Raw genomic sequence first — 27,103 nt, 5'->3', positions numbered from 1 at the left:
TCACTTCTGCCCAGCCACCTCACCGCTTCCTCATCAGTTGCTTCTTTATAAGGTTCCCTGTCTCCTGCATCAGACCTCTTGTTTGGAGCTGCCATTTCATAATTTTGGAGAAATGACGCATGCATGTTAATCTAGCAAACGCTTAGCTTTTCTGGCTCAGACTTATGTCTGTAATGAATGAGGCACCAAATGAGAGATGCAATATGAGCTCGGCAGTCGACGACTTTATCGCCCACTTTGCACAGGTAATACCACCCGGATGTGACCATGTTCTATGCCGTTTTGCCTTTTAACTAATATTACACTTTTTCTTGGAATGAATTTTTAGTTTTGGATACGGCTAACATTCTCTGAGCGATGAAAGTAGAATCCTCATTTTCGTTTCAATGTTGCATTTTTCTCGATTTTTACCGATGATATGTGGGAATGCCGCGCCACGATGGGAGTCTCTATAGATACATACATGTAATAAACAAAATAATGAAGGATAATTGCATTTATATAATCAATAATCATGTGATCGTAACGGATGAAAAATCAAGGGTTTTGAACTTTGCTGAATGTGCTCTACGAAGACAGCCTCCAAATACTGATATAATTACGCGGTTTTCTGTGATGTTAGGCAATAAAATATGGCAACACAGGTTTTTCTTTTTTTTTTTTTGGGGGGGGGGGGGCTTTAATCCATTAAAGTTTTGGGGGAAGGTTATGACCAGCTGCGTACATTTTCCGCCAAGGAATCTATTTCTGGTTTAAGATGAGTTGTCCTTTTTATGCCATTTTAAATAATGATGAAAAACAAGAAAATTCTAAGAAGATCGTTTTAACTCCGAGCGCAAGGTTTACCATCAACGAAAATTGGCCAAAGGGACTATCTTACGTCCTCAATGAACGTACTTGAAGGACAATATTCTCCTTCGATGATGGGATCGTTATGAAACAGCGTCACGTCGAATGTCAAAAAACCCGCATTTTTCGCCAAAATCGGCCTTTAATCTCATGTTTCGGCCAGTATTAGACCCCTAAACAGACCGGAAATAACCAAATCATGATACATTCCGCAAACTTTAGACTTTAAATGAGCAAACAATCGTAGAATTGAAGAATTTTAGGGTATGGGCCCAACAACGGCCCTTATCGAAACTCCTCCTTTGGCAAATCCCTTAATATCAGTCGTTTACCGGTCTGCGCCTCGAACTCGCAAGAATGTCGACAGCCATTTTTGATTCGGAGGCTTAATTTTTTGTAGGAGTAAACATCTGATCTTATATTCGAACTTCTTGACCCAAGAAACTTAATTTTGAAGGTATTGTTTGTTACAGCTGCCCTAAATGGCAGTTTCATCCGCGAGACCGGTGGCCATTTTGGGCGCCATCTTTGATTTTAGGGCTTCTTGAGAGCCGCAGCGGCAAATGGACCTCATTTTCGGACTCTACGACCCTGTAAACCTGATAATTGATACCTCACAATGCATGTAGACTCGAATAGGCAAATTCGTACCCGTAAGAGGTATTTTTGGACTCCATCTTGGATTTGGGCCTGAAAATGACCTTTGGGCAAACTTTTGACTGGAAATTCGGATTCTGCGATCAAAAATACATGAGAATCGACACCCGACACGACGTATTTGCAAACTTTAAATTTGTTTACCCCAAAACCGCCATTTTGGCCGCCATCTTGAATTTGGGGGGGTTTGTATGAAATTTGAGATGGCCATCATCGATTTCCTTTTTCTACACATCAAAACGAAGAGATCGATGTATCACACAATATGCCTTCACGAACCTGCACACGGGACATAAGTTTTGTTACGTATTCCCCCTGACTACATAAGAGTTAAAATTGTATGACTGTAATTGTAATTTTTGAATTTGTCAACTTTGATTTCCCGGCGAAATGGTGTGGACCCAGCAACATTTCTTCACCTTTTTACATACGGTTTCGGGTATATTTTTAGTGTTTTTTCTCGTTTGTACGCACAGTTTGGGGATGTGTTTTTTCCACATGCAATTTTCTCATGCAATTTCTTCGGTTCTACCTCAGATTTCGACTTTGGCCCAAAGGCGACGGGTGATGAGCTTCGAATATGGTGTCTGGGACACCTAGGCACGTAACATACTTGAATATGATCAACCGTCACCTTTCGGCCCAACTTCAAAATCGAACTTTTCCCACTTTTTTAGCCCAAAATAGCAGAAAATCCGTGTTTTCCGCGGTTCTACCTCAGATTTCGACCTGGGCCAAAAGGCGACGGGTGATGAGGTTGGAATATGGTGTCCGGGACACCTAGACGCGTAACATACTAGAACATGATCAACCGTCGCCTTTGGGCCCAACTTCAAAATCGAACTTTTCCAACTTTTTAGCCCGAAATAGTTGAAAATCCGTGTTATCCGCGGTTCTACCTCAGATTTCAACCTGGGCCCAGAGGCGACTGGTGATGAGCTTCGAATATGGTGTTTGGGACACCTCGACACGTAACATACTAGAATATGATCAACCGTCGCCTTTGGGCCTGACTTCAAAATCGAAGTTTTATTACTTTTTAGCCCGAATCAGCTGAGAATCCATGTTTTCTGCGGTTCTACCTCAGATTTCAACTTTGGCCCAAAGGCGACGAGTGATGAGCTTCGAATATGGTGTCTGGGACACCTACACACGTAACATGCTCGAATATGATCAACCGTCGTTTAGGCCCAACTTCAAAATCGAACATATCCAACTTTCCAAGACAGCATACTTATCTGACCTTATGAGGCCATGATAAGCACTGCAGAGTGTATTTTGCGAAAACTGCATCCACTAAAAAAGAGCCTATCTTGAAGTTCCTATCATTAGATATCTCTCATCTGAGATAATTATCAAATACAAACCTGTATGCTGTTTAATTACAGTGAGCTTTCATAATGGTAACATTACCAAGCACTGGAGAGCTCAAGCAAGCAATCAAGGAATCTGGAGTTGACAAGTTAACCTATACGTGAAATAATACGAAACTCAGTTTTAATAGTCATTCAAGTGACTGGTGACGGTCAATATAGGAAGACTATATAAATCCGTTCTCTATATTCGAAGGCAAGTTTTGGGTTCAGTAGGGAACCTGAATAGAACGTTGGACAAACAGGAATTTTCAACTATTTACGGCTAAAATGTTGGAAAAGTTCGATTTTGAAGTTGGGCCCAAAGGCGACGGTTGATCATGTTCTAGTATGTTACGTGTCTAGGTGTCCCAGTCACCATATTCGAAGATCATCACCCGTCGCCTTTGGGCCCAGGTCGAAATCTGAGGTAGAACCGCGGAAAACACGGATTTTCAGGTATGCTATTGCGGGCTAAAAAGTTTAAAAAGTTCGATTTTGAAGTTAGGCCAGGAGGCGACGGTTGATCATATTCTAGTATGTTACGTGTCTAGGTGTCCCAGACACCATATTCCAACCTCATCACCCGTCGCCTTTTGGCCCAGGTCAAAATCTGAGGTAGAACCGCGGAAAACACGGATTTTCAGCTATTTTGGGCTAAAAAAGTGGGAAAAAATCGATTTTGAAGTTGGGCCTAAAGGTGACGGTTGATCATATTCAAGTATGTTACGTGTCTAGGTGTCCCAGACACCATATTCGAAGCTCATCACCCGTCGCCTTTAGGCCCAGGTCGAAATCTGAGGTAGAACCACGAAAAACGCGAAATTTCAGCTATTTTCGGCTCCGGAACCATGTTGAGGCCCCTGTTTCGCAGCCAAAAAACGGGAGTATCGGCAAAACTCGATTATTTCCGTCAAATATGCACCGTGAACTGCCAAATATCCAAAAATTATTAAATTCCGTGGAGGGGCCGATTTCGGCCCAAATCGCAACCCCTCCTTATCGAAAAACTTCGTGAAATACCCATTAATAAAAAAAGTTTTGCAAGGCATCCTGCCCAAACGCCATCATTTTATGGTCAAATCCACAATTTTGAAGTTCGAAACTTGGCAACGTCGAAACGGGAGTAAAAAAGATGATCTAGTCATGAAAACTTCAGGGAATTCGTTGCTTATACGGAAGAATAACATGCTAAAAATTCAGATCAATTCATCAAGACATGGGCCAATGCCATCGTGTTACCTCCAAACCCAAAATTTTCAAGTCGAAAACTTGGCAACGTTGCAACGAGAGGACAAAATATTTTCCGGCAATGAAAATTTCAGGAAATTTTAACCTCATATCGGAGAGTAACATACTAAAAATTCAGACCGATCCAAGAAGCAAGGGGCCAGTGTCACAATTTTTTTTGCAAAATCCATAATTTTGAAGTTTGAAACTTTGCAACATTGCAACGGGAGCAAAACAAATTTCTCGGTCATGAAAATTTCAGGAAAGTCGTACTTTATACCAGAGAATAACATACTAAAAATTCAGATCAATCCAAGAAGAAATGAGGCAAGGGGGAATTTAGTTGCCCTACGTGAGCCTATTTGCCGAAAAAAGCCTAAAAAAACCATAAATTCGCGATCATTTCTCCAGAGGCTCCAACAACCGATTTTGAAATTGTGGTTTTTAGTATCTGGTAGCACTCCTCTTGACATTCCAGCTCAAATTTTTATGTCAGGGCCAACTTCGAGTTAAAACCTTTTCAGGAGCACCGTGCTGCAAAATGGTGTGGACCAAGCACCATTTCTCCACCGTGTTACATACGCTTTTCGGCCAATTTTCAGTGTTTTTTATGTACGTATGTATGTGTGTACGTATGTACATATGTATATATGTATATATGTACGTATGTATGTATGTATGTATGTATGTATGTATGACAAAAAGACACACAAAAATCAGTGGGAAACAAGGCTAAAAATAATAAACACAATATGCAGGACGTTTCGGCTGGTCACCCGAGCCTTTATCAACTGCTAAACACAAATAAAAAATTAAAATCAAGGCTAAAAAAACCACTACATTAAAACGCGTGTGATCAACCCAGACGAAAATTAGGACTGATCTGGATCATCATTCCAGTAGGTGGTATAACAGCGCCACACAAGGTACCTTACAAGCCGCACTTGATAAAGAGAAGAAAGATGACTCAAGCTAAAAGTAGGTGAATTTTATTCGGCGAAGTAAGCCAAAAGGCACCTTTTATGCACACATGAATCACAGTTCATTGATTCAAAAGTCACCTCTTTCTTCGGATTAATGCTTACAACACCTGCCTCATTATTTTGATGGCCACAAATCTGTTTCATAATGACATTTATTTAGTGGACCTGGTCGAAAATGGTTAAATTTTTCTGGCCTTAGCCAAACGTAGGGCTTCTACGGCTCGCCACATGACTGAAAAGTAAAACTTACGTTTCCTCACGAACTATTTTGTCCATTTCTTGACTGAGAAAAGACTTCATAGCGTCTTGCAAACCTGGAAAACGTAACTTCAAATCTGCAACTGTTTTACTGAAACAAAATTAATTTAACCATTAGGATTGATAATTATTCCAGCCAGCCCTTTCAAAGAATACAAAAGCTTACAATATCATGAGTATATTTGCTTACAGCCAACTCGCTGCATCGATATTCGCATATTCATTCCGTGGGTCACATTCAAGGGAGGCACATGTTACGGGCAACGTCCGGGTCTCGGGCAAAGTCAGTCTTTGCCCGGGCATTGACGAAGATGCCCAAGTGGCGTGGGCACCGTCGTCATTGACCGGGCATTGACGACGGTGCCCGCGCGATTTGGGCATCGTCTTCCACACTGTAAATGAGGCACTAATGCCCGGGCGTTGACCGTCCTTGGCGGGCAGCGGCAACGATGCCCGCGCACCATTGGGCAACGTTGCCGCGGGCAACGGGCCACGGTAGGTGATCGAACTTGTCACTGATTGAGGAGACCGACTCGTGAGTCGTGGTTACCGATTATCTTATCGAAACTAACATGTAACATCGGGTCGAAACAGAGGAGGATCTGGAGCGTTTGCTTGATGCTGAACCAGCTTCTGAAGCAACTCCTACTTCTGAAACAGCTCCTAATTCTGAAACAGCTCCTACTTCTGAACCATCCATCAACAACATACTTAGAAAAAGGCGTGTTGCTCTACAAAACCTTGAGGTTCAGGCCAATAAAATGAAAAAGCAATCTGATGCCAAATTCAGTCCTGTTGCCGTAGGGAAAACAGTCCTTGTGCTCATTCCCGCTGTAGATCGTTCCCGCACCGACTCCCGAAATGTTACGGCAGTGCTATTGGAGGAAAAGGACGGATTTTGTAAGATAGGAACAACGGAAGGCGTCATCTGCTATTTGTACACTAGGTCCCAGTTCACGCCGTGCTCATCTGACCTCGTACCATTTGAGTCTGTTCCTAGCACGGAGAAAAGTTTGCGTCAAATCGTATCTTCTGCATCCGTATCCGGTGGGCAAGGGATGCAGAAAGAAATGTGACTGCCGCCAAAAATGCACAACAAAACGGATTTCATGTCGAGCGCGAAATGTGCTGTGCAATTCACGCTGTCATAACTCCCAATCCTGCACTAACAAATAGGTGATCATTATTTTCATCTCACTTTTTTTTCATTTTGACGGTGCCCGATAACCCTTGGGCATCGTTGTCAGTGCCCGGGCATGGTTGCCTTACTCTCTCGATCCCAATCTTTGCCCGACCGTTTAAAGCACTTCTCGGGCACCGTCGTCAATGTCCGGGTCGTCAATGTCCGGGCATTGACGACGATGCCCAGGCGAGTTGGGCACCGCCGTCAGTGACCGGGCATTGACGACGGTGCCCGAGACCCGGACGTTGCCCGTGACACATATACTTTCCTTTCATGCGATGAACTTTTCCCTTGAAATCGATTCACTCCACTATCCTTGAAGCGTCTTCGCATGAAAGCTATCAAAATTCTAAAAAAAGCAACATTCATCTCAACCCATGAGAACTCTAAGTGCAAGGGCTTTCTCTCACTCCATGCATGCAGTAAATATGGATGGCCAGATATTTTTTCAATTTTCTCTTAATACTAGTTTTGAAACGAAAGGAACAAATTTTCTCTCTGCTTAATTGAACTACGCCGCCTTTAAAAACATATTTTCCTGTTAAAAGTGTTGATTTTCCGCATTTCATGTTGAATGTTACTTTTGCCAATTGCTTTTTTTAAAAAAAAAGACAGAAATGCAGTTTTATGAGATGGATACTTTAAATTGAAGTGAATAGGGATATTTTACTATTGTGAAAAATCTAAAATTTTCAAGTCCTGTGATTCTTAGTGGGCATCATTTAAAAAATACCAAATCTTTGAACGCTATTTTACCTTAAATGCGAATTTTTCACTTACATTCTGATTTGAGATGCTACTCCTAGTATCTTACATAATTTGATGAAGCAGTCAAACGTAGAGTTCCTCCAAAATAATACTGGTGCATCAGCACAATTTTACCAAGCAATTGAAATATCTAGAGTTGCTTTCTTCACTGGTTCAGCTTCACATTAAGGCCGAAATCCACGTTCAGCCTTTTCACTCCAAGTTACTATTTGCTCCAAATTTTTTTTTGCCCGTTTATCCCTCCAAGATAACACGTTTTCATATGTGGAAATGGGGTTATAAAATAATTTGGAGTAAACAGGCCGTGCGCCACATCTCTGCTACATAACTTTTCGCGTAGAATCCAAATCTGAAGTCAAATCATACCCTTGCCATTTGAAATTTTTGACTTAAGGCCCTCCAAAGCCCCAAAATCTTTAGGGGTTTATGGCCCCCATAATATTGGATCGACAGGGGTCATGTGGCACATCCATAAAAAGGTACCTCTTCTCTCAGAAGACTTTAAGATCTTTAAAATCGGATAATTTTAACGCCTACAGTGTCTAATTGAAATTTGCCCAAAAAATGACCCAAAATGCCCCTTAACTCCAAGAAAATAGGGGTCTAAGGGAAAAAAGCATAGAATAAAAAGTTCTTATTTTTGGCCACCATCATCATAATACAGCTCTAAGCGCGCCTAAAATTCGCAAGAAATTCGTGCCAGGAATTCCTCCCCCCCCCCCCCCGCGCGACGCGCGGCTCACCGACTGCTCACCGCAGAGGTTGCCTCCCTCCTCCTCTCGGCGCCGCGACGCCCGTCCTCCACCGGTTGAAGGGCAAGTCCCCGCACCCCGTGTCGCGCCACGTTCATCTTTCCTTTCCATCCCTCCCTTCAGTTTCTGCAAGCACTGCAGTCGGTACTGGGGAGGCTCCCTGGCTCCTCCATCGTCCTTGTAAAACTTTCTAGAATTTTCCTAGACACAAGGAGGGCGTCACATGGCAACAAGTAGTAACTGTCTGGAACTTTCTAGAACTCTATCGAATTTTCATCCTTCAGGTGACCGATAGTAAAACGATGCCCCTCATTAATTCTCTCCGGAACTTTATAGTATTTTCTCAGACTTTCGTAAGGTATCATGACTGACAATAGCTTTTCTCGAATTTTTTCGAATTCTCTTAAATTTTCTCCAGGCGATGTGCAATTAAATTGATGCCATTGCCGTGTCCTTTCGGGAGCTTTCTCGAATATTCTTGGAATTTTGGAGGAGTGTTGCAAGAAGACGAGTGGCATTTATTTCTGGAACTTTCTCGAATGTAATCAGAGCGGTAGTAAGAGGAGTTCTACTTGCGGAGCCCTGTGGCTGGTAGAATTCAAATCCAAAGTCAAAACAAACCATTCCTATTTAAAAGGGTATCCCTGCGTAAGGGCACCAAAATGCCCCTCCTCACGGATTTTGAATTTAATGGTCTAAACTCTTTCAGGAGGTCCATAAAAACATGAATTTGGGCAATTTTTACTTCCTGACCCCAACAACCCCCCCCCCCCCTCCAACCACGAAAAACCCGATTTTCGGGGAATATTGGCGTATATTCACGTTTTATTTCATATCTCCCGCGTTTTTCGATGAAAATGCACCAAAATTTCACCGAATGTACAGGGTGTTTCAGACCACCCGTACCAGGCCTTTTTCTCGGTTGTTTTAGGTCGTACGAAGTCGGGGACCGCGGGGTTGAATAGGGAATTGACCCCAAGGAATCCGAATTTCGTAGTCTCAAAACCCCCTCACCCCCCCTTGGGAGGTAAAGGAGGGGTCACGATGCTAAAAGTCACGGTTCCCGACCGACTTGCGGATTAATCGCATCAGAATTGAAAAGCACGGAAAATTTCACGTGAAATTGACCCCTAAAAATCCTTCAAGAATTTTACAAGATTCCTCTTTCGTCGCAAAATTGACGTCGATTCTCCAGAAAAAGACGGTTTTCCAGGTTATCGACCCTGAGGACTCTGAATTTCATGGTCCCTAAGCTCCGCTACCCGCCCTTTAGGGCAGAGACCGTCTTTTTCTGGAGAATTGACGTCAATTTTGCGACCAAAGAGGAATCTTGAAAAATTTTGGGAAGGGGCGAAGCCCCCCTCCTCAGGGGTTACTTTCTGCAGTTCAGGGGGGTCAATTAAAACTCTTGGGGGTCACTTAAGATGTAAAAGTGTTCTGATCCTCAATTTGGAAGCAATCAATTTGCGATTCGGAAAGGAGCCCCGATTTTTAAAATTGGGCCCCCCGTTTACCCCGCAAGGGGTGCCAGAGGAGCTTTGGGACCACGAAATTTGGATTTCTCGGGGCCGCTTACCTGGGAAACCATCTTTTTCTGGAGAATCTACGTCAATTTTGAGACCAAAGAGAAATTATGGAGGGGGGTACTGTCCCCCTCTTTGGGGGATCATTTTTGGGCCTTGGATGGGCCAATTATGGATTTTTAGGGGTCAATTTCACGTGAAATTTTGCGGGCTTTTCAATTCTGATGCGATCTATCCGCAATTCGGTCGGGAACCGTGGCTTTTAGCATCGTGGCCCCCTTTTACCCCCTAAGGGGGGGTGGGGGGGGGTTTCGGGACTACGAAATTCGGATTCCTTGGGGTCAATTCCCTATTCAACCCCGCGGTCCCCGACTTCGTGCGACCTAAAACAACCGAGAAAAAGGCCTGGTACGGGTGGTCTGAAACACCCTGTGCATCAAAACAATTAGATTCTTGGGTAAAAAAATCAAATATATCTTACCATATTATATCCCTAAAAAAAATCGTTAAAATCCTAAATTTCCAATTTTTGTTTAGATTTTAGCGGTTTAATAAAAAATGAGGACACATACATTTTTTTGGCCTTATCTTCTATACTATAAGCTCCGAGACCTCCTAATTTTGCGAAACTGGTAACGCTTAGTTCCAGCGTTCTACCGGGCCGATTTTCATGATTTTTGCGGCTATCGACGGGCAATTGTCTCTAGATAAGCCAACTCTTTTCAGATTTTCAAAATATGGCCCAGGTTTTTTTATATTACGTGGTAGAGTTGCGAATTCTCCCATTTAAACAATGTAAATTTATACTTTTTGTCATAGTTCGTTTGAGCGTTCTACCGGGCCGATTTCCATTATTTTTGCGTGAATCGACAGGTAATAGGCCCTAGATGAGCCCGCTGTAATCAGATTTTGGAAAAAGGACCCAGGTTTTTTTAAAATCACGTTATAAAAGTGAGTGAGTTTACAGAATGCTCCGGTACTGCTACCGCTATGCGCGGGAGGATGCGCAGTGGTCGAGGAGGTTGCGCAGTAGCTGTGTAGCTTGCGCATCAGCTCAACACTTATCTACACAAGATTCGCACTTAGAATATTTCTCGTTGAGCGGTGGCCGAGTCGTCTAAGATGTCGAATGTGTCGACTTTGATTTCGGAGTGGGTTCGATCCCCGACTCTAGAAAAAATTGATTATTTCCTGACCATCATTATTCATTGTTTTACTGCAATAATTCATCAAGCAGTCATTCCAAAACGCGTCCTTTTAATTTTAAAGTAATTTTAAGTAAAGTTTAAAATCAAAGTATACCTCATATCGTAATTTTTTAGGGGAAAAATAAAACTAACACTGAGAGAAGGGTAAAAATAGGGCCGCGTAGCGGCCCATTGATGGCGCGGAGCGCCTTCAGGGGGTTGGGCCGCGTAGCGGCCAGGGGGCGTAGCCCCCTAGTAATGTACTATCGCCGAATTTAGTTTCACGCAGAGTCTCAGGCGACTATGAGCGACGGCGCGGCGCGGCGCGTTGCCTGATAACGCTCTCATGAAGACGCACTTGTTCCTCTGTGAGTGCGTCAGAGACAAGAGACCCTCCACTGGCCTCCTAGCGACAGGTGGAAGCTTTTACTTTCGGGGTTTCAACAATTCCTTATGGACAATTATGAGCGAGCAACAGTCATCACCCTATTTTCGGCTGTTGACTTACCTACATGGTCGATGATGAGCTTCGGATGACGTCATAAGCCAAACAACTTTCCCAAACGTCGGCCATTTTCGGCTTGTTTGCGAAACGAAACTGCCAACACGTTGTTGAACATCAACCATGTAGGTAAGTCAACAGTAGAATGCTGAAGTCCCGAAAGTAAAAGCTTCCACCATGGCCAAGTTACTAGTGGAGGGTCTCTTGTCTCTGGAGTGCGTAGTCACTAACATAGACGCACATGAAACACACACAGACATTTTCGCTCATTCACCGTGAGAATTCACGTTTTTGGCTCTTTGGAATGTAAACAAAGATTCGTAATGACGTATAGCGCATCGATTCCAATTCTCGCTTGCCTCTTGTTCTTGTGACTAGAGCAAGGAAGAAAGGACCTCATTCCAAATCTGCCATTTTCAACCTTGGCCTGATCTTCGAAATATTTTCAAAGTTGATAGAAAAACACTGATGCTTTTTGAAATCGGACGATCACGGAGGGAGGGAGGGAGGGGAGTCAAAGCCAAAAAAATTAACTCGCATATCTCGCTAACACTTAGTCGTAGAGAGATGATATTGGTCTCAAAATTTAGAGAAAACCACCAGCTTTCAAATGATAATTACAAAATTAGTCCATTTTGGCAATTTCATCTATTGTTGCCACGTTGCCGTAGTTCAAAAGTTCAGTTTTTCACATTTATAGCTGTGGCGTTGCGTTGAGAGGTGCACATAAAATAACATAACTATTTTCTAATGAAAGTAGACCGTTTACGTTTTAACAAGCACCTGGGGAAACAAGTCCAGGGGGAGTTAAGATTTTCCAAAGTTGAAGCGGTACACTGAGACCTGCTCCTTGATTGTTGAATCGTTATCGAATGACCTTGATCGATATATAGCATTGTTAAGATAGGGATTTATCGATCAGAAGCATTCGATAACGATTCAACAATCGACCCGCTGGGATGTTTGGTATCCCAACACCACCCACGCCCCCAAACTGACCACTAATCGCGAGGTTTTGCATTTTTATTGGTCAAGAGGACCATATTTGATGCATTGTGGTTCTTGGTCAGTCTGAATCACTCAAGTAGGGGAAAAAGAGAGAGAAAGATCTGTGCTGAGCTCTTTCTCGTAACACTCTTTGTCATTTTAATGGGTTTTAAGCATCGGTATTTTACTTCTTCTTTGGTAAGAAGGAAACAAATGCTTCACATCGATTGAGTTCATGTCAGGGCCGGATTTACCTACTTGCCGCATATGGGCCGCCTGTATTTTGCCGCCCCCTTCTCATTCGTATTGAAACATCAATAAACAACATCAAGTAAACGTGCCAGCGAGGGAGGGGTACAAAAGACGCGTTTACTCGTGTTGAACACATTTTTTGGGGATGCCCTGTCAACACTACTACTTAGCAAAAGTTAAGTTTTGTAAACCTATCTCTGTGTGGACAAGGCCTTCCATTCAAAAGAAATGAACGAAAAAATTACGAAAGAACAAACATGAATGTGGTTTAATGATTTTAACTTCCGCCGCCGCGCCGCGCAGACCGCACCGTGTTTGGCGCAATGCGTGAAGTATTCACGCAGTCTTGCAAGCGCCATGCGTTTCACGCTGACCGCACTGTGTTTGGCGCAATGCGTGAAGTGTTCATGCATTCTTGTAGGCGCTATCCGTTTCACGCTGACCGCAATGACCGCACCGTGTTTCATGCAATGCGTGAAGTTTTCGTGTAGTCTTGTAGGCGCTGATATGTGTTACATGCCGATCGCCGCGCCGATGGCTTCTCCTTTTCATCTCAAGTCCTCGTCATCTTGGGTTCGATTTAAGTGTCTCATCAGGGCCGGATTGACCTACTTGCCGCCCATGAGCCGCCTGTATTTTACTGCCCCCCCCCCCTTCTCATTTTTTTTGATACATCAATAAAAACCATCAAGTGAACGTGCCGGAGGGGTAGAGATGCATAAGGCGCGGCTACTAGTGTTTTACAAATTGTTTGCGAAAGCCCTGTCAACACTACCAGCAAAAGCTCACAGAACTTCGCGCGAAAGTGAAGGTTCGTAAACTTATTTCTATGTGGACAACGCCTTCCGTATTAAAAGAAAAAATTATGAAAGAACAAACGTAATTGTGGTCTAATAATTTTAACTTCCGCCGCCGCGCCGACCGAACTGTGTTCGACGCAATGCGTGGAGTATTCATGCAGTCTTGTAGGCGCTATGCGTTTCACGCCGACCGCTGCTGACCGCACTGTGTTTGATGTAATGCGTGATTAGTGAAGTATTCATGCAGTCTTGTAGGCGGCAATATGTATTGCATGCCGACCGCCGCGCCGAGGGCTAATCCTTTTCATCTCAAGTCCTCGTCATCATTGCTCTCTGCGCCGCGCCGTTCCAGGCCAAATTGCGTGTTTAGTTTCTCTGTTAACTCGACTAATTAAAGGTGCTGTCTCTTGTATCACCGAAAGACGACAAAATTAAAAATTACTACACTCTCAGGAAACAAAAGATTTTGTCGCCTTTTCTCGTTTGTAATTTTTTTTCTAAATCTCTTTGAGTAGCAAATAGTTTTTGCTTCCCACCAAAAAGTTGTTAATTTCAAAGGAAAACAATTGTGCAAATGTTAATACTATGCATAGATTATAAGTATTTTTGAAAGAAAAGAAGTAATTGCACGATTTTGAAAACACTGTAATTGCGCTGGTTCTTTTTTGCCAAATGCGATCCAATTACGGTGCCAATTTTTTTAAAAAACCGACTTTTATAGAAATGCGTATTATCTGCACCGGGATAGGAGATTTTTTTGGGCCATCTCAACCTGCCGGAAAATTAGTAGGTGATTGAGAAAAAAATGATCGATTAGAAGTCAGCAGCAAGCAATAAGATGATGTAGCCCAATTAGCTATCTTAATAATATAATTTTCGGTCCTTCCAGACTCAAAACAAACGGATCAGTTTTATATAAGGATTTGTAAGTAGAATATGCCGTTTCGACTGGAAAACCTTGTTATCAGAAAAAGGAAGGCAAATTTTTAGACATGCGGTGTGCGATACGTGTGCGGTAAAATACCTTAATAATCTCAATCATGCATTAATATCCAGGAAATTAAATTTTCCTAGAAAAATTCTTTTTTAAATCATCCCAATATGCCGGGAAATCGGCGGAGACAGGGGAAAAACCAAAGTCATACTTTGACCCAGGGGCTGAATATAACACCAGAATTCGCTATTAAAGCACTAACTATTTTTTCGGTGAATACTTGTGTAACCTTTCATATTCTACAGTGGACCAGTCTTGCCTCTTGCGTCATTTTCAAACTTCCTACGCGAAAAAGTGTAACCTGAATTGAGGAGTTCTTTGGAACAAGGTCGCATGCCCGACAAAGTAGTTCCGAGGAAATCGCATTTGACAGTTCAAAAGTGTATAGCGCTGGTTCTCACCAATATCTTCGCACGAAATTTAATTAGTTTGGAAGAACAAGTCTTTGACAGTTTATTTGCAAAAACGGAACATTGTGACTACATTCCCCTATGATTTCTGCAGGATAATGTGGATCGTTGTATACGCCCTTGTTCTAAAGGCTAAGCTTACTGGTTAATAATTTTACCTTTCTGGAAAAAATATTATGAAAAACAGAGGTAAGTGGGAAAAGAAGCCATATAGAACAATTTAAAGTAAAAGAGAAGTATATTACCCTAAAAGGTCACTCCGGAAAGTCATGAGTTTGAGTCAACATTTTTGGCAAAGTTCAAGAAACAAAATTTAAGGTGATTCAAGTTGACGATTAAATTTTCGATTTTTTGAACTTTTCCCAAAATTTGGGTACTTGAGAACGTAATGTCCAACTAATTTGGAACTTACCGAGATAATGTTGGGACAAAGTTACGGAGAATTGGCTAATTTCGCGGGAGAATCGTATGACTTTTGAACTGACGTATTTTGGGGTCCGAAATCCTCCTTAAAATTAGTTTGAAATTATTTCTGTAATTTCCACTTGAAAAGCTAACAATTCGGTAAATTTTCTTGTTTTATTTTTCTTCTACGGTAAATTGAACCAAAGATATGAATTGTGGAAAAAAAACCTTTGGCCTTTGATTTATCATAACTCGGTCAAAGATTGAGATATTGAAAAATTCTTTGTCCTTGATGTTCTCTCCAAAAACGTATCACAAGTTAGGGGTTTCAGCTTAGAAGAAGAAAGTTGCCTCCCCTTGAGGGAGGGTCAAAAAGGGGGGGGGCGGGAATTTTTCGCACATGCTGTATATTTCCTGAAATTAGAATTAATCAAGTTTCAGAAAACGCGTTCTCCCGAAAAAGGGCGGATGCGCGCATACGCCTTTGTCCCAAAGAACTCCACGTAACCTGCCGGCGCGGTGGCCGGCGCGGCGACTAGAAGAAAAAATCAGTTGCACCTCATGAAATTTTAGCTCTATTTTCTAGTGACCGCGGTGTTGCGCTGTCTATTATAGTTTGCACCTATAGATGCTTGTCTGAGGGATCTTTTCTTGAAAAAGTAGCAGATTTGTCAATTGTTCATGTGGCTCCGTTTTCCTCGTTGGCATAAGATGAGATAGGTTCAGTCAGCAACCGATATCTCCGAAACGCGCCACGCCGCGCTGCGCCTCGTCGCACAGTTTACATTTGATTTGGAACGGCCTATGCGTGAAACTAAATTCGGCGATAGTACGTAATATACTGAGTTGTTACCAAATTAAATTTCAAGCCTTCACGCGTGGTGCGTCCCACCGAAAAAATGGTTTTTTGGGGCCAAAACGGTAAAAATGGCTCTTTTGGCAACGGCTTACTCGCACGCTACCAAGATAATAGCACTAAAATCACTAATTTTCGGTTCCAATGTTTCAAGAAGCATACCCTAGTATTGCCAGTAAAGGTTTTAAGTTGATTGAGTCCTTGCGCCCCACGTAAATTACCAGTTTTTGGCGCCAAAATGGTCAACATTGCTATTACGGAAGAGGTTACTCGCGTAGGATAGCCCTTATTTTTGAGTTTACGGAAATTTAAAATGCGGAGCCCTGCAAATGGTTTCATTTGATGAGAAAATAACAGAGAAAAAATAAAAATTGAGAGAAAAATATTTTAAAACGCGCCTCAAAGAGCCTAAAGTTCCGAGCGTGGCGTGCGAAGACGCGTTTTTCGTCATTTCGTGAATTTTTTTCCTCCCTTTGAAATGTTCCTACGGCTTTGAAATTTTTGAAGGTAACACACTTTTTAGAGTACTTTACGAGAAAAATAATGAAATTTACCTCGCCTCGTTTGAAATGCACTTTTTTCCCCTTAAAGAGGCCACGTTGTGCGATTTTGCCGATTTTCCCTTGCGATCTCCCCACATGGCGTGTCTTTTTTCGACCTTTCAATTGTTGCTACGGTTTTGGAATTTTCTGAAGTATCACATATTTTATAGTAATTTAAAAATTAAACAATTACAAAACTTCCCTCGCTACTTTTAAAATTCCCCCTTTCCCCCTTCAAAGTGGCCACATCATTCGATTTCTTCTATGATTGTTCATAACATTCTCCGGGCACAGTTTGGCAAACGAGTTCAATTTATTTATTAATTTTTTTTTTTTTTTTTTTTTTTTTTTTTTTTTTAATTAGTTACAAGTGAGCTTTCATAATGAAAATATACACTTTGTTTCTAACTTAAATAAAAAGAAAATACAAACAGCAGAGCACTTTGTAACTTATTTACATATTATATATAATGAATTAAAATTAATGGTTCAGGCCCAGGGACTGGCCAGTTCCCACGGCTTTACCCTTTTGAGGCATTTGTATTCGTTGGAGCTGCCTAATGATTGAATTGCCTCAATATTTGGGTGGTGATGGAGACGTTTCTCGTAGCTCGTAGCAAATTTGGTTATAAAGTGTGAGACTGCCTCCATGCCAAGATCTCTATGTACGTCAGAATTTCTTTCATACCTTCGTATCGTGCCCCGACTATCTGTCTAAGGGGACGATTCTTTCTAATATTTCTAAGTTTGACCGTGCAGCACAGCACACCCCCAGATCTGAGCTCCATATGCCTAGGTGGGTCGTAAGATTTGCTTATAAAGCAATAATTTCTTGTCTATACTTATCTTAGATTTCCTACCTAGTAACCATTGTAATTATTTAAATCTATAAATACATTCGTCTTTTTTAATTTTGATGTGTTATTTCCACTTCAGTTTAGTGTCTAGCTGTATGCCTAGATACTTGGCCACAATAGAAGGTTTTAAAAGTATTTTATTAGATATAATATTCGTATCTTTAATGATACGATTAGAAAATATTTAATAGATAGTTTTTCCACAATTAAGCGTGAAATCTTTTTCAACTGTTCAATTATAAACATTTTGAAGATTTTCGTCAAGTTCTTGGGTAGCTAGTTCTTGACTTTTGTTACTTGATAGGTATGTGGTATCATCTGCATATTTTCCTATGAGAGAGTTTCTAATAGGGGCTGGAATGTCATAAGTGAGTAAAAGGGAAAGTAATGGACCCAAAACTGATCCTTGAGGAACTCCTGCTAGAATAGGTTTTTCATCCGACAGGGCCTCACCTACTCTAACACAAGATGTTCTATCTATAGTTTAAATTTTTTGAGGAGTCAAAAGCAAAAATTCTTCCAATTCTAGAAGTAGAGTGTCTACCGCATCATTTAAACCAAAAAGAAAACAATTCTGTTCAGCTGCTGGAAAGGAAGTCGATTTAAAGGTATTTCGGGGCTAACATGCAATTCATTATTAACGATATAAAGGGAAAATCGGCAAAATCGCACGACGTGGCCTCTTTGAGGGGAAAAAAGTGCATTTCAAACGAGGCGAGGTAAATTTCATTATTATTCTCGTAAAGTACTCTAAAAAGTGTGATACCTTCAAAAATTTCAAAGCCGTAGGAACATTTCAAAGGGAGGAAAAAAATTCACGAAACGACGGAAAACGCGTCTTCGCACGCCAAGCTCGGAACTTTAGGCTCTTTGAGGCGCGTTTTAAAATATTTTTCTCTCAATTTTTAATTTTTCTCTGTTATTTTCTCATCAAATGAAACCATTTGCAGGGCTCCGCACTTTAAATTTCCGTAAACTCAAAAATAAGGGCTATCCTACGCGAGTAACCTCTTCCGAAATAGCAATGTTGACCATTTTGGCGACAAAAACCGGTACATTACGTGGGGCACAAGGACTCAATCAACTTAAAACTAGAGTCCCTTTATACCCAGAGTTAAGACAACTCGATTATCAGCTGACTGGCAGCCGGCCTTGGCTGGCCATGGAGGCCGAAACGAGTGCACCCAAACTAACGATATTGAGGGATAAGGATCAGGAATCCTGCGATGTCTGTCACACATAAACAACAACATCAACAAATTGATCAATTAAAAAGAAAATGAGATTGGTTTGTGAATAATTTCTTAATCTTTTTTCATTTTGGACCAATGGAAATAACAATTTACTCTTGATAAACCACAATTAGGTAATATTTTCATTATTCTTGTTCACATTCAAGGTACCTCCGTCTTGGTGCACTCGTTTCGGCCTCCATGAGCGAGAACCAATCAGAATTGGATTTTTTTAGGCCACTTTCAGCCCAACCAAAAGTGAGTTGTCTTAACTCTGGGTATAAAGGGACTCTACTTAAAACCTTCACTGGCAATACTAGGGTATGCTTCTTGAAACATTGGAACCAAAAATTAGTGATTTTAGTGCTATTATCTTGGTAGCACGCGAGTAAGCCGTTGCCAAAAGAGCCATTTTTACCGTTTTGGCCCCAAAAAAACCATTTTTTCGGTGGGACGCACAACGCGTGAAGGCTTGAAATTTAATTTGGTAACAACTGAGTATATTACGTACATTTTAAGGCCAAAAAAAAATGTATGTGTCCTTATTTTTTTTTAAACCGCTAAAATCTGAAAAAATTGGAAATTTAAGATTTTTACGAATTTTTTTAGGGATCTAAATATGATAAAATAAATTTGATTTTTTACCCAAGAATCTAGTTGTTTTGATGTACATTTGGTGAAATTTTGGTGCATTTTCATAGAAAAACGCGGGAGATATGAAATGAAAAGTGAATATTCACCAAAATTCCCCAAAAAACGGGTTTTTCCGGGCTGGAGGGGGGGGGGGGGTGGTGGTTGGTGTCAGGAGGTAAAAATTGCTCAAAACCATGTTTTTATGGACCTCCTGAAAGAATTTAGACCATTAAATTCAAAATCCGTGAAGAGGGGCATTCAGGTGCCCTTACCCAGGGATACCCTTTGCGAGAAACGGGGGGCATACCCCTTAAAACCCGCTCAAAATGGGGTTTTGGGAGGCTGAAAATATTTTCATTGAATTCTCTGGGGTAGAATAACCTGAGGAGGTTTTCGTCCTGAACCTCAATTTCCGGCAGTTTCTGAGAAAAAGATAGTGGACGGGTGCTCCGGAACACCCGATATATCAGAAAAACCGTACAATCTATAAATTGCAGATTCAGGGAATACATGAGATGAAATTTGCAGATTCTATAAATAAAAGGAAAGAGCTGTACCTTGATTTACTGAGAATGAGGGCCATGTTTTCAACATCTGACATGTTGACTCGTGTTTTCCGATTTATCACATTACCTCTTAATTCTTCTACTGTGGTTTCCAGCTCCCTGGAAGAGAATAAACGCTTGAGGCATAAGTATTGATAAAGATATTTGACTTTATAAAATATCATGCATGAGGATTTGCCTAACTATTTCGATCTCTGAACTGAAATTTTAAAGAAAACCATAATCAAACTACCCGTCTGTTTCAAACCGGTTTAAATCTATTGTAGGTTTGGACAACCTTACGTGTATCAAATTTTGTTTGCCACAATATACATAGGGTGTCCCAAAAGTACTGCCCTTTTTTCCGCAGGAGGGCGAAAGAATGCAGATATCAAAATGCGGTTTGTGTGAGGTTTTAGTCCTAGTAATTACCTATAAAACAAGACCAAGTTGAGCTCTGTAGCTTAAAATTTGACCAAGATACAGCATTTTGAAAATGACGCGTCAAGGTGGCGCCTACAGGATTTTCAACATTTTTTACGAAAGAAAAAACCAAGTTTAAGAATGAAACGGTTTTAAAAAGAAAAAGAAGCGGCCAGAAACATATGGCAACACTGTGTTTTAGGCGGCATTTGGCAACGTGTAAGCGCCCCTATGCAGACCAACGACTGGATTAAACGTGTCCGCTAGTACCATCCAAGTTGGTCAAGCTTTCCCGTCACGTCAGTCAGAGTTCATCCCTCTGTCGTTTTGGAAGTTTCTTTCGCGATGAGTACCGAATTAAGAAAAGAACAACACCACGTTATTCGTTATTGTTTTCGTCGAGGAATGTCAGTAAAATACACTTTTAATGAAATGAAAGGCGTGTATAAAGACGACTGTTTGGACAGAAGTAGCATTGGTCGTTGGTTTAAATCTTTTTCTGGCGGCCGCGAATCGGCGGAAAGTCTCGCGAAACCGGGCCGACCGTCTACCTCCACCACAGACGAATTAATCGGCACCGTTGCTGCTGTTGTTCGAGGAGACCGTCATTTATCCTTGCGTAAGCTTCAGGTGTTGCTTGACATCTCAAAAAGTTCATTGCACCGGATCTTAAAGGATCACCTACAGATGCGTCGTGTCTGTTCGTCCTGGGGTTCGTCCGTAAAAAATGTTGAAAATCCTGTAGGCGCCACCTTGACACGTCATTTTCAAAATGCTGTATCTCGGTCAAATTTTAAGCTTCAGAGCTCAACTTGGTATTGTTTTATAGGTAATTACTAGGACTATAACCTCACATAAACCGCATTTTGATATCTGCTTTCTTTCGCCCTCTGGGAAAAAAGGGGCAGTACTTTTGGGACACCCTATGTACTTTCTGAAAAGGGATTCTCAGGAAGACAAGAAATTATTACAGAGATTGGGAGCAGGTCCAGGGCAAATTCAGACTCTCCCTATGAGTTCATTGCCATTTTTCAGCCATTGCCTATTCCCTGCTGATAACTTTGTGCTTTCTATGCTGGTTTATTTATACTACTTCTATCTGACCTGCATAGGAAAATTTTGCATAGCTACCTAACTTTTTGAAAGGTAGGTAAATACCTTTGAAAAGATAAACGCACACAAAAGAATATTTTTAACATACGTTAAGTCAGTTTCGAGGTGAGTCATTTCTTGCTTATAAAGATCTTCTTCACGAGTTACTTGTAACCTCTCCGTATCACTTCCTACTGTCCATACCGAATCGCTAACCAGCATTGCTCTGAAATCAAAGAAGGCTTTGATGACGGCTTGAATTGAGTCAGTTATTACTTGCAGGACAATGCACATAAACATGAGATTTTATGGATATTATTAACTGAGCTGAAGAATTGAAAAAGAAGAAAAAAAAGGAGGAAATATTCGAGCAATTCTTTTCTAGTACAAACTTATTATGAATAAAATTAACTAAAAATTCTCAAGTCAATGGATACTAGTTGAATGGTAAGTACTATTTAAGGTAAAGGATTCTTGAAAAGCTTAGAGTATCGGAAAGGACCCCGCACACCTCTTATGGGAAGCTGCACCATGAGGAATTGCCTTCTGACTTATGTATTTCGATTCTCCTCAAGATGCTGATCAAAAGTTATAATGGGCCTGTTGCATGCAAGAGATACAGCCGCGCGAATAGACTTTTCAGAGGTTAAATGACACGAAAATTACGATGGTCACATTAAGAAAGTCTGAAATACACTCCTCACTGCGCAATTTGTGTTGTTAGGAACGCGCTTTTTCAAATTTCCCGCGCCTGGGGGCAGTTTTCTAATCACCGGAAACGAGGAAACGGCGGGCTCGGTGATTTCCGGAAGATGCCGAGTCGTTGTTGTTGTTGTTGTTATTTATTCCTTCAGTTTGTTTACAAACCCAACGTGATCTCCTACAGTGGTCCATATACGCTTTATGCGGTAACCAAATCGATCAACTTTTAAATATCCAACGCAATCCTTCTACATTTCATCTCACGATGTCACGAGCTCCGATTTTTAGGTTATGTTGACAGTTTTAGTTGACCGGAAATAGCTGCGAGTTGCCGTTAATTGTTTCCGTTAGAAAACTGCCCCCAGACGCGGGAAATTTGAAAAAGCGCGTTCTTAACAACACAAATTGCGCAGTAAGGAGTGTATTTCAGACTTTTTTAATGTGACCATCGTAATTTTCGTGTCATTTAACCTCTAAAAAGTCTATTCGCGCGGCTGTATCTCTTGCATGCAACAGGCCCATTGCGCCAACTTTCTACGATTCACCGTTTTCGCAAAAACACAAAGAGAAGATTCAATTATTCGGCGACTATGAATGAAAAAGAACAAAGCATTTGAGAACAGGCCCGATGTAAATAAGGAAAAAACGTGGCGTGTATCCGTCTTCTTATCTGTGCCTGCCGACTCAGGGGCTATCTCCCTCCCGCACTGGCCCGGTAGACGTTCAGACTTTCCTATTCTTATGCTCCTCAAGAATCTGATTTGGATGGTCGGTCGAGCAAAACGGCCGGCCGGCGTGCGGAATCCGAGATAAGACTGCCGCTCAGTGCGGGAGTCCCCATGATTTCCTTGTTGAAACACAGGCGCTTGTCAATCGAGCACTGAAATGAGGAATCTTTCTGGCTTTTTATCATCGAATAATTGAATCTTCTCTTTGCGTTTTTGCGAAAACGGTGCATCGTAGAAAGTTGGCGCAATTATAACTTCTGATCAGCATCCTAAGGAGAATCGAAAAACATAAGTCAGAAGGCAATTGGTCATGGTGCAGCTTCCCATTAGAAGTGTGCGGGGTCCTTTGGGATAAAACTCACTGAATTATTTGGGTCAGGGCCGGATTCACCGTGTAGACGGACTAGGCGAGCGCCTAGGAGCCCATGCCACAAATTTTTTTGTCCCCCTTCCCCTTTAATCATAAACTTTTTAATTTCTTTTCGGACATGGCACTTTCTCCCAGAGTTCATGGTAAAATCTATTGGGAGCTCTCTTCACATTATTCCCCTCATAGTACCTGCCAAGAATTTCTCAAATTGCCATAATAGTCTGATCTCTAATGTATATCCGTGTGCAACTTTCTGAAAAAAGTTGGTGAGTGGTATCAATCTCTTCGTCATGTTGTCTAGAATCAGAATTTGAATGGTGATAACCTTGAAAATCGTGCAGGTAGCGCCCAAAGCCCAGAAACAAAATGGCGGCCGCTCGGTAGCCCTTATTTTTGAAAATTCCGTATTATGGCATGTGAGGTATCGATTCCTATGTTTTTTGGGTCGTAAAATCCGAATATGATGTTTAAAATACCCTCCGATCAAAAGAAATGTCGCAAATCCAACATGGCGGCTGAAAATAACGACCCGGCGCGAAAATCGCTGAGTTCTCATTTGGCCGTCTAGTAAGGCGGCCAATGATTGTACTATGTGGTCCCAGGTTTCAAAACAGAGTTACAACTCACTGTACGGCTCATAAAGAAACCCCAAAATCCAATATGTTGAACCCAATATGATCGAAACCTGTTTTTTTGGTATCGGCGTATGGCGTCGAGTGGGGTACCGTTTCTGATGTATTTTTGGTCGCTCATTACGAATATGAAGTCAAGAATTACTCTTGGCCAATATTGAAGCTCGTAAATTCAACATCGCGGCTAAAATGGCAGGCATGGATAGGATAAAATCAATTATATACAGCGGTAGTCCTGATTTAATAAATTTGTGGGGCCTCTTATACAAAATTTAAAGTTAAGATCAATCTGATCACATGTAGGTATACGCTTTTGCCATCCATTTTGACAGTATAAATGGCTGCTACAATAGCCGATCTTAAATGATAAAATAAGTACGTAAAATGTGGATATCGAGATTAGTAGTCAAACCATGCATCCTCGGGACGGCTATCAAATTTTAGGGTGTACTTACCTTTGTGAAGTGTTTTATCGGAGTATCCGGGAGAATTTGTCTTCAAAGTCTGAAAAAAGGCCGCGAATAAAAATAAAAAAAAAACCGGCGCTCCGCTTCGCTTCGCGCGCGTCTTTTCAGGGGCGTCTGCACATCTAGTTTTTCTTTTTTTTAAGTGTCCCGCGCATCCACCGCGGGAAGAAAGTGTAATTCCCGAAGTGGGATTTTTGTAGCAATAAAATTGTACGTCATTGTGTAAGGGATAGTTTTTTTTCAGATATTTCCTTTCCTTGGGCCGCTGTGCGACGAACAGTTCGTCCAAAAACTTTCTTCACCTGACCCACTGTGCGACGCGCAGTTTGTCCAAAATCTTCCTGCCCCTGAACCACTGAGCGACGGAAAGCTTGTTCAAAAACTTCTTCCCCTGACCCACAGTGCGACGAAAATTTTGTCTAAAAACTTCCTCCCCCTGACCCACTGTGCGACGAAAGTTTTGTCCAAAAACTTCCTCCTCCTAACCCATTGTGCGACGAAAATGTTGTTCAAAAACTTCTTCCCCCTCACCCACTGTGCGACGATCAGCATGTCCAAAAACTTTCTCCCCCGACCCAATGTGCGACCCTGCTCCGGCTGGCTCCCCTCATGCCGCGCACACCCCGCCTAAAACATTCAAAGCTTGCCATTTTTAAACGGCTTAGCCGATCTAGCTCAAATTCAGTACCAAACCAGTCCTAGGGGAGAAATACCACCCATAAAAATTTCAGTTCAAAATATTCATTTTCGCTCGAGTTATCGAGTGGACAAGATTTGACCTCCCCCCACTTTCGAGCCCCACCCCTCAAAATCTATTGCCTTAAATTTCAATTTTTTTTCGCAGAATAGTAGTTCTAATAATTCTCTACTAAATGCAAAAAAATTGGTCAAAATATCTTTCAACGTAAGAAAGATATAACTACTCAAAAATCGAAAAATCTTAAAAAGGCGGAAATACATACATACATACATACATACACCCATACATACATATAATGTATACATAAAAAAAACGTAAAATCGTAAATACGTAACTCATACGTAAATCATTTGATTTGTATACATACATATATATATACACACATGAATTTGAATGGCATATATTTTCGTGATCTACGACCCATGATCGGTGCTCTTCACAATGTCTCAGGTCTGGATGGATTCGACATCATGGAAGAATGCAATAGTGTATTTTCTTCGGAAAATACACTAAATAAAATAAAAGTTCAAGTAACTCGCAAAACTGGACCTGACCAGCGAGTAAGACTGAACACTGCTAGAAGATTTATGTGTGTTTGGGCAAAGAAATAATAAGCAAAATAGATTTATCATGTTTTTCAATGTATTTCCTTCAATGATTACGAAATTTTTTTTGATGTCTTTGGGTAATATGAAAAAAAATCTATGTAACTCAAATTGTGAATTGAAAAAAAAAATTCGTAATCATCGAAGAAAATACATTGAAAAACATAATACTTAAATCTATTTTGCTTATTATTTCTTTGCCCAAACACACGTTAAATCTTCTAACAGTGTTCAGTCTTACTCGCTGGTCAGGTCCAGTTTTGCGAGTCACTGGAACTTTTATTTTTATGTTTATTCGCGGCCTATTTTCAGACTTTGAAGACAAATTCTCCCGGATACTCCGATAAAACACTTCTCAAAGGTAAGTACACCCTAAAATTTGATAGCCGTCCCGAGGATGCATGGTTTGACTACTAATCTCGATATCCACATTTTACGTACTTATTTTATCATTTAAGATCGGCTATTGTAGCAGCCATTTATACTGTCAAAATGGATGGCAAAAGCGTATACCTACATGTGATCAGATAGATCTTAACTTTAAATTTTGTATAAGAGGCCCCACAAATTTATTAAATCAGGACTACCGCTGTATATAATTGATTTTATCCTATCCATGCCTGCCATTTTAGCCGCGATGTTGAATTTACGAGCTTCAATATTGGCCAAGAGTAATTCTTGACTTCATATTCGTAATGAGCGACCAAAAATACATCAGAAACGGTACCCCACTCGACGCCATACGCCGATACCAAAAAAACAGGTTTCGATCATATTGGGTTCAACATATTGGATTTTGGGGTTTCTTTATGAGCCGTACAGTGAGTTGTAACTCTGTTTTGAAACCTGGGACCACATAGTACAATCATTGGCCGCCTTACTAGACGGCCAAATGAGAACTCAGCGATTTTCCCGCCGGGTCGTTATTTTCAGCCGCCATGTTGGATTTGCGACATTTCTTTTGATCGGAGGGTATTTTAAACATCATATTCGGATTTTACGACCCAAAAAACATAGGAATCGATACCTCACATGCCATAATACGGAATTTTCAAAAATAAGGGCTACCGAGCGGCCGCCATTTTGTTTCTGGGCTTTGGGCGCTACCTGCACGATTTTCAAGGTTATCACCATTCAAATTCTGATTCCAGACAACATGACGAAGAGATTGATACCACTCACCAACTTTTTTCAGAAAGTTGCATACGGGACTGGATTTTTGTACATTAGAGATCAGACTATAAAGACGGGTTGAAACTTCAAGTTTTACTGAAGGGGGCCCCATCGGCTCTCCTCTTCTAAAAGCGTTCATTACGTCCCCCGTCTTCCCCGTCCCTGGAAAAATTCGGATTTAGAGAGAATACACCAGAGACAGCATTCTTGAACCAAAGAGTCCTATGTTCCGCCTTGCAGGCTAATTATTGGAATCGACAAAAGGAAAACACAGGACGAAGGGAGCAATCCTACTGATGGACCGTTTTAGTGTTGCGTCACATTTCCAGATATATCGCGATTTTAGGCCTGGAGCCCTAACCGGGATTTGGTCGGTTCGATTTACACCGAATTTCTCATAAAGGACAAAAAGTCAATTTTCAAACGCTGACTCTTGGTAGTTTCAGACCGTTTT

General features: G+C 41.3%; 1 protein-coding gene across 18 annotated transcripts in view; it reads right to left on the bottom strand.

The window, feature by feature from the left end:
* LOC109037045 (coiled-coil domain-containing protein AGAP005037) overlaps window positions 1-27,103 on the bottom strand; it is a 313,866-nt gene that overhangs the window by 60,392 nt on the left and 226,371 nt on the right. For all 18 annotated transcript variants that reach the window (XR_011899170.1, XR_011899171.1, XM_072296272.1 and 15 more), the window contains 3 exons: window positions 21,382-21,498; window positions 19,770-19,877; window positions 5,322-5,420 (listed from right to left, as the gene is read on the bottom strand). Coding sequence is in view for 16 of the 18 variants with exons in the window: in XM_072296272.1 (XP_072152373.1) it covers window positions 5,322-5,420; window positions 19,770-19,877; window positions 21,382-21,498 (324 nt within the window). In the remaining 2 variants the exon portion in view is untranslated. The remainder of the gene's footprint in view (window positions 1-5,321; window positions 5,421-19,769; window positions 19,878-21,381; window positions 21,499-27,103) is intronic.

The sequence above is a fragment of the Bemisia tabaci genome, chromosome 2 (genome assembly GCF_918797505.1).
Source record: "Bemisia tabaci chromosome 2, PGI_BMITA_v3".
Taxonomy (NCBI): Eukaryota; Metazoa; Arthropoda; class Insecta; order Hemiptera; family Aleyrodidae; genus Bemisia; species Bemisia tabaci.
This window is presented reverse-complemented; position numbering and strand designations above follow the sequence as displayed.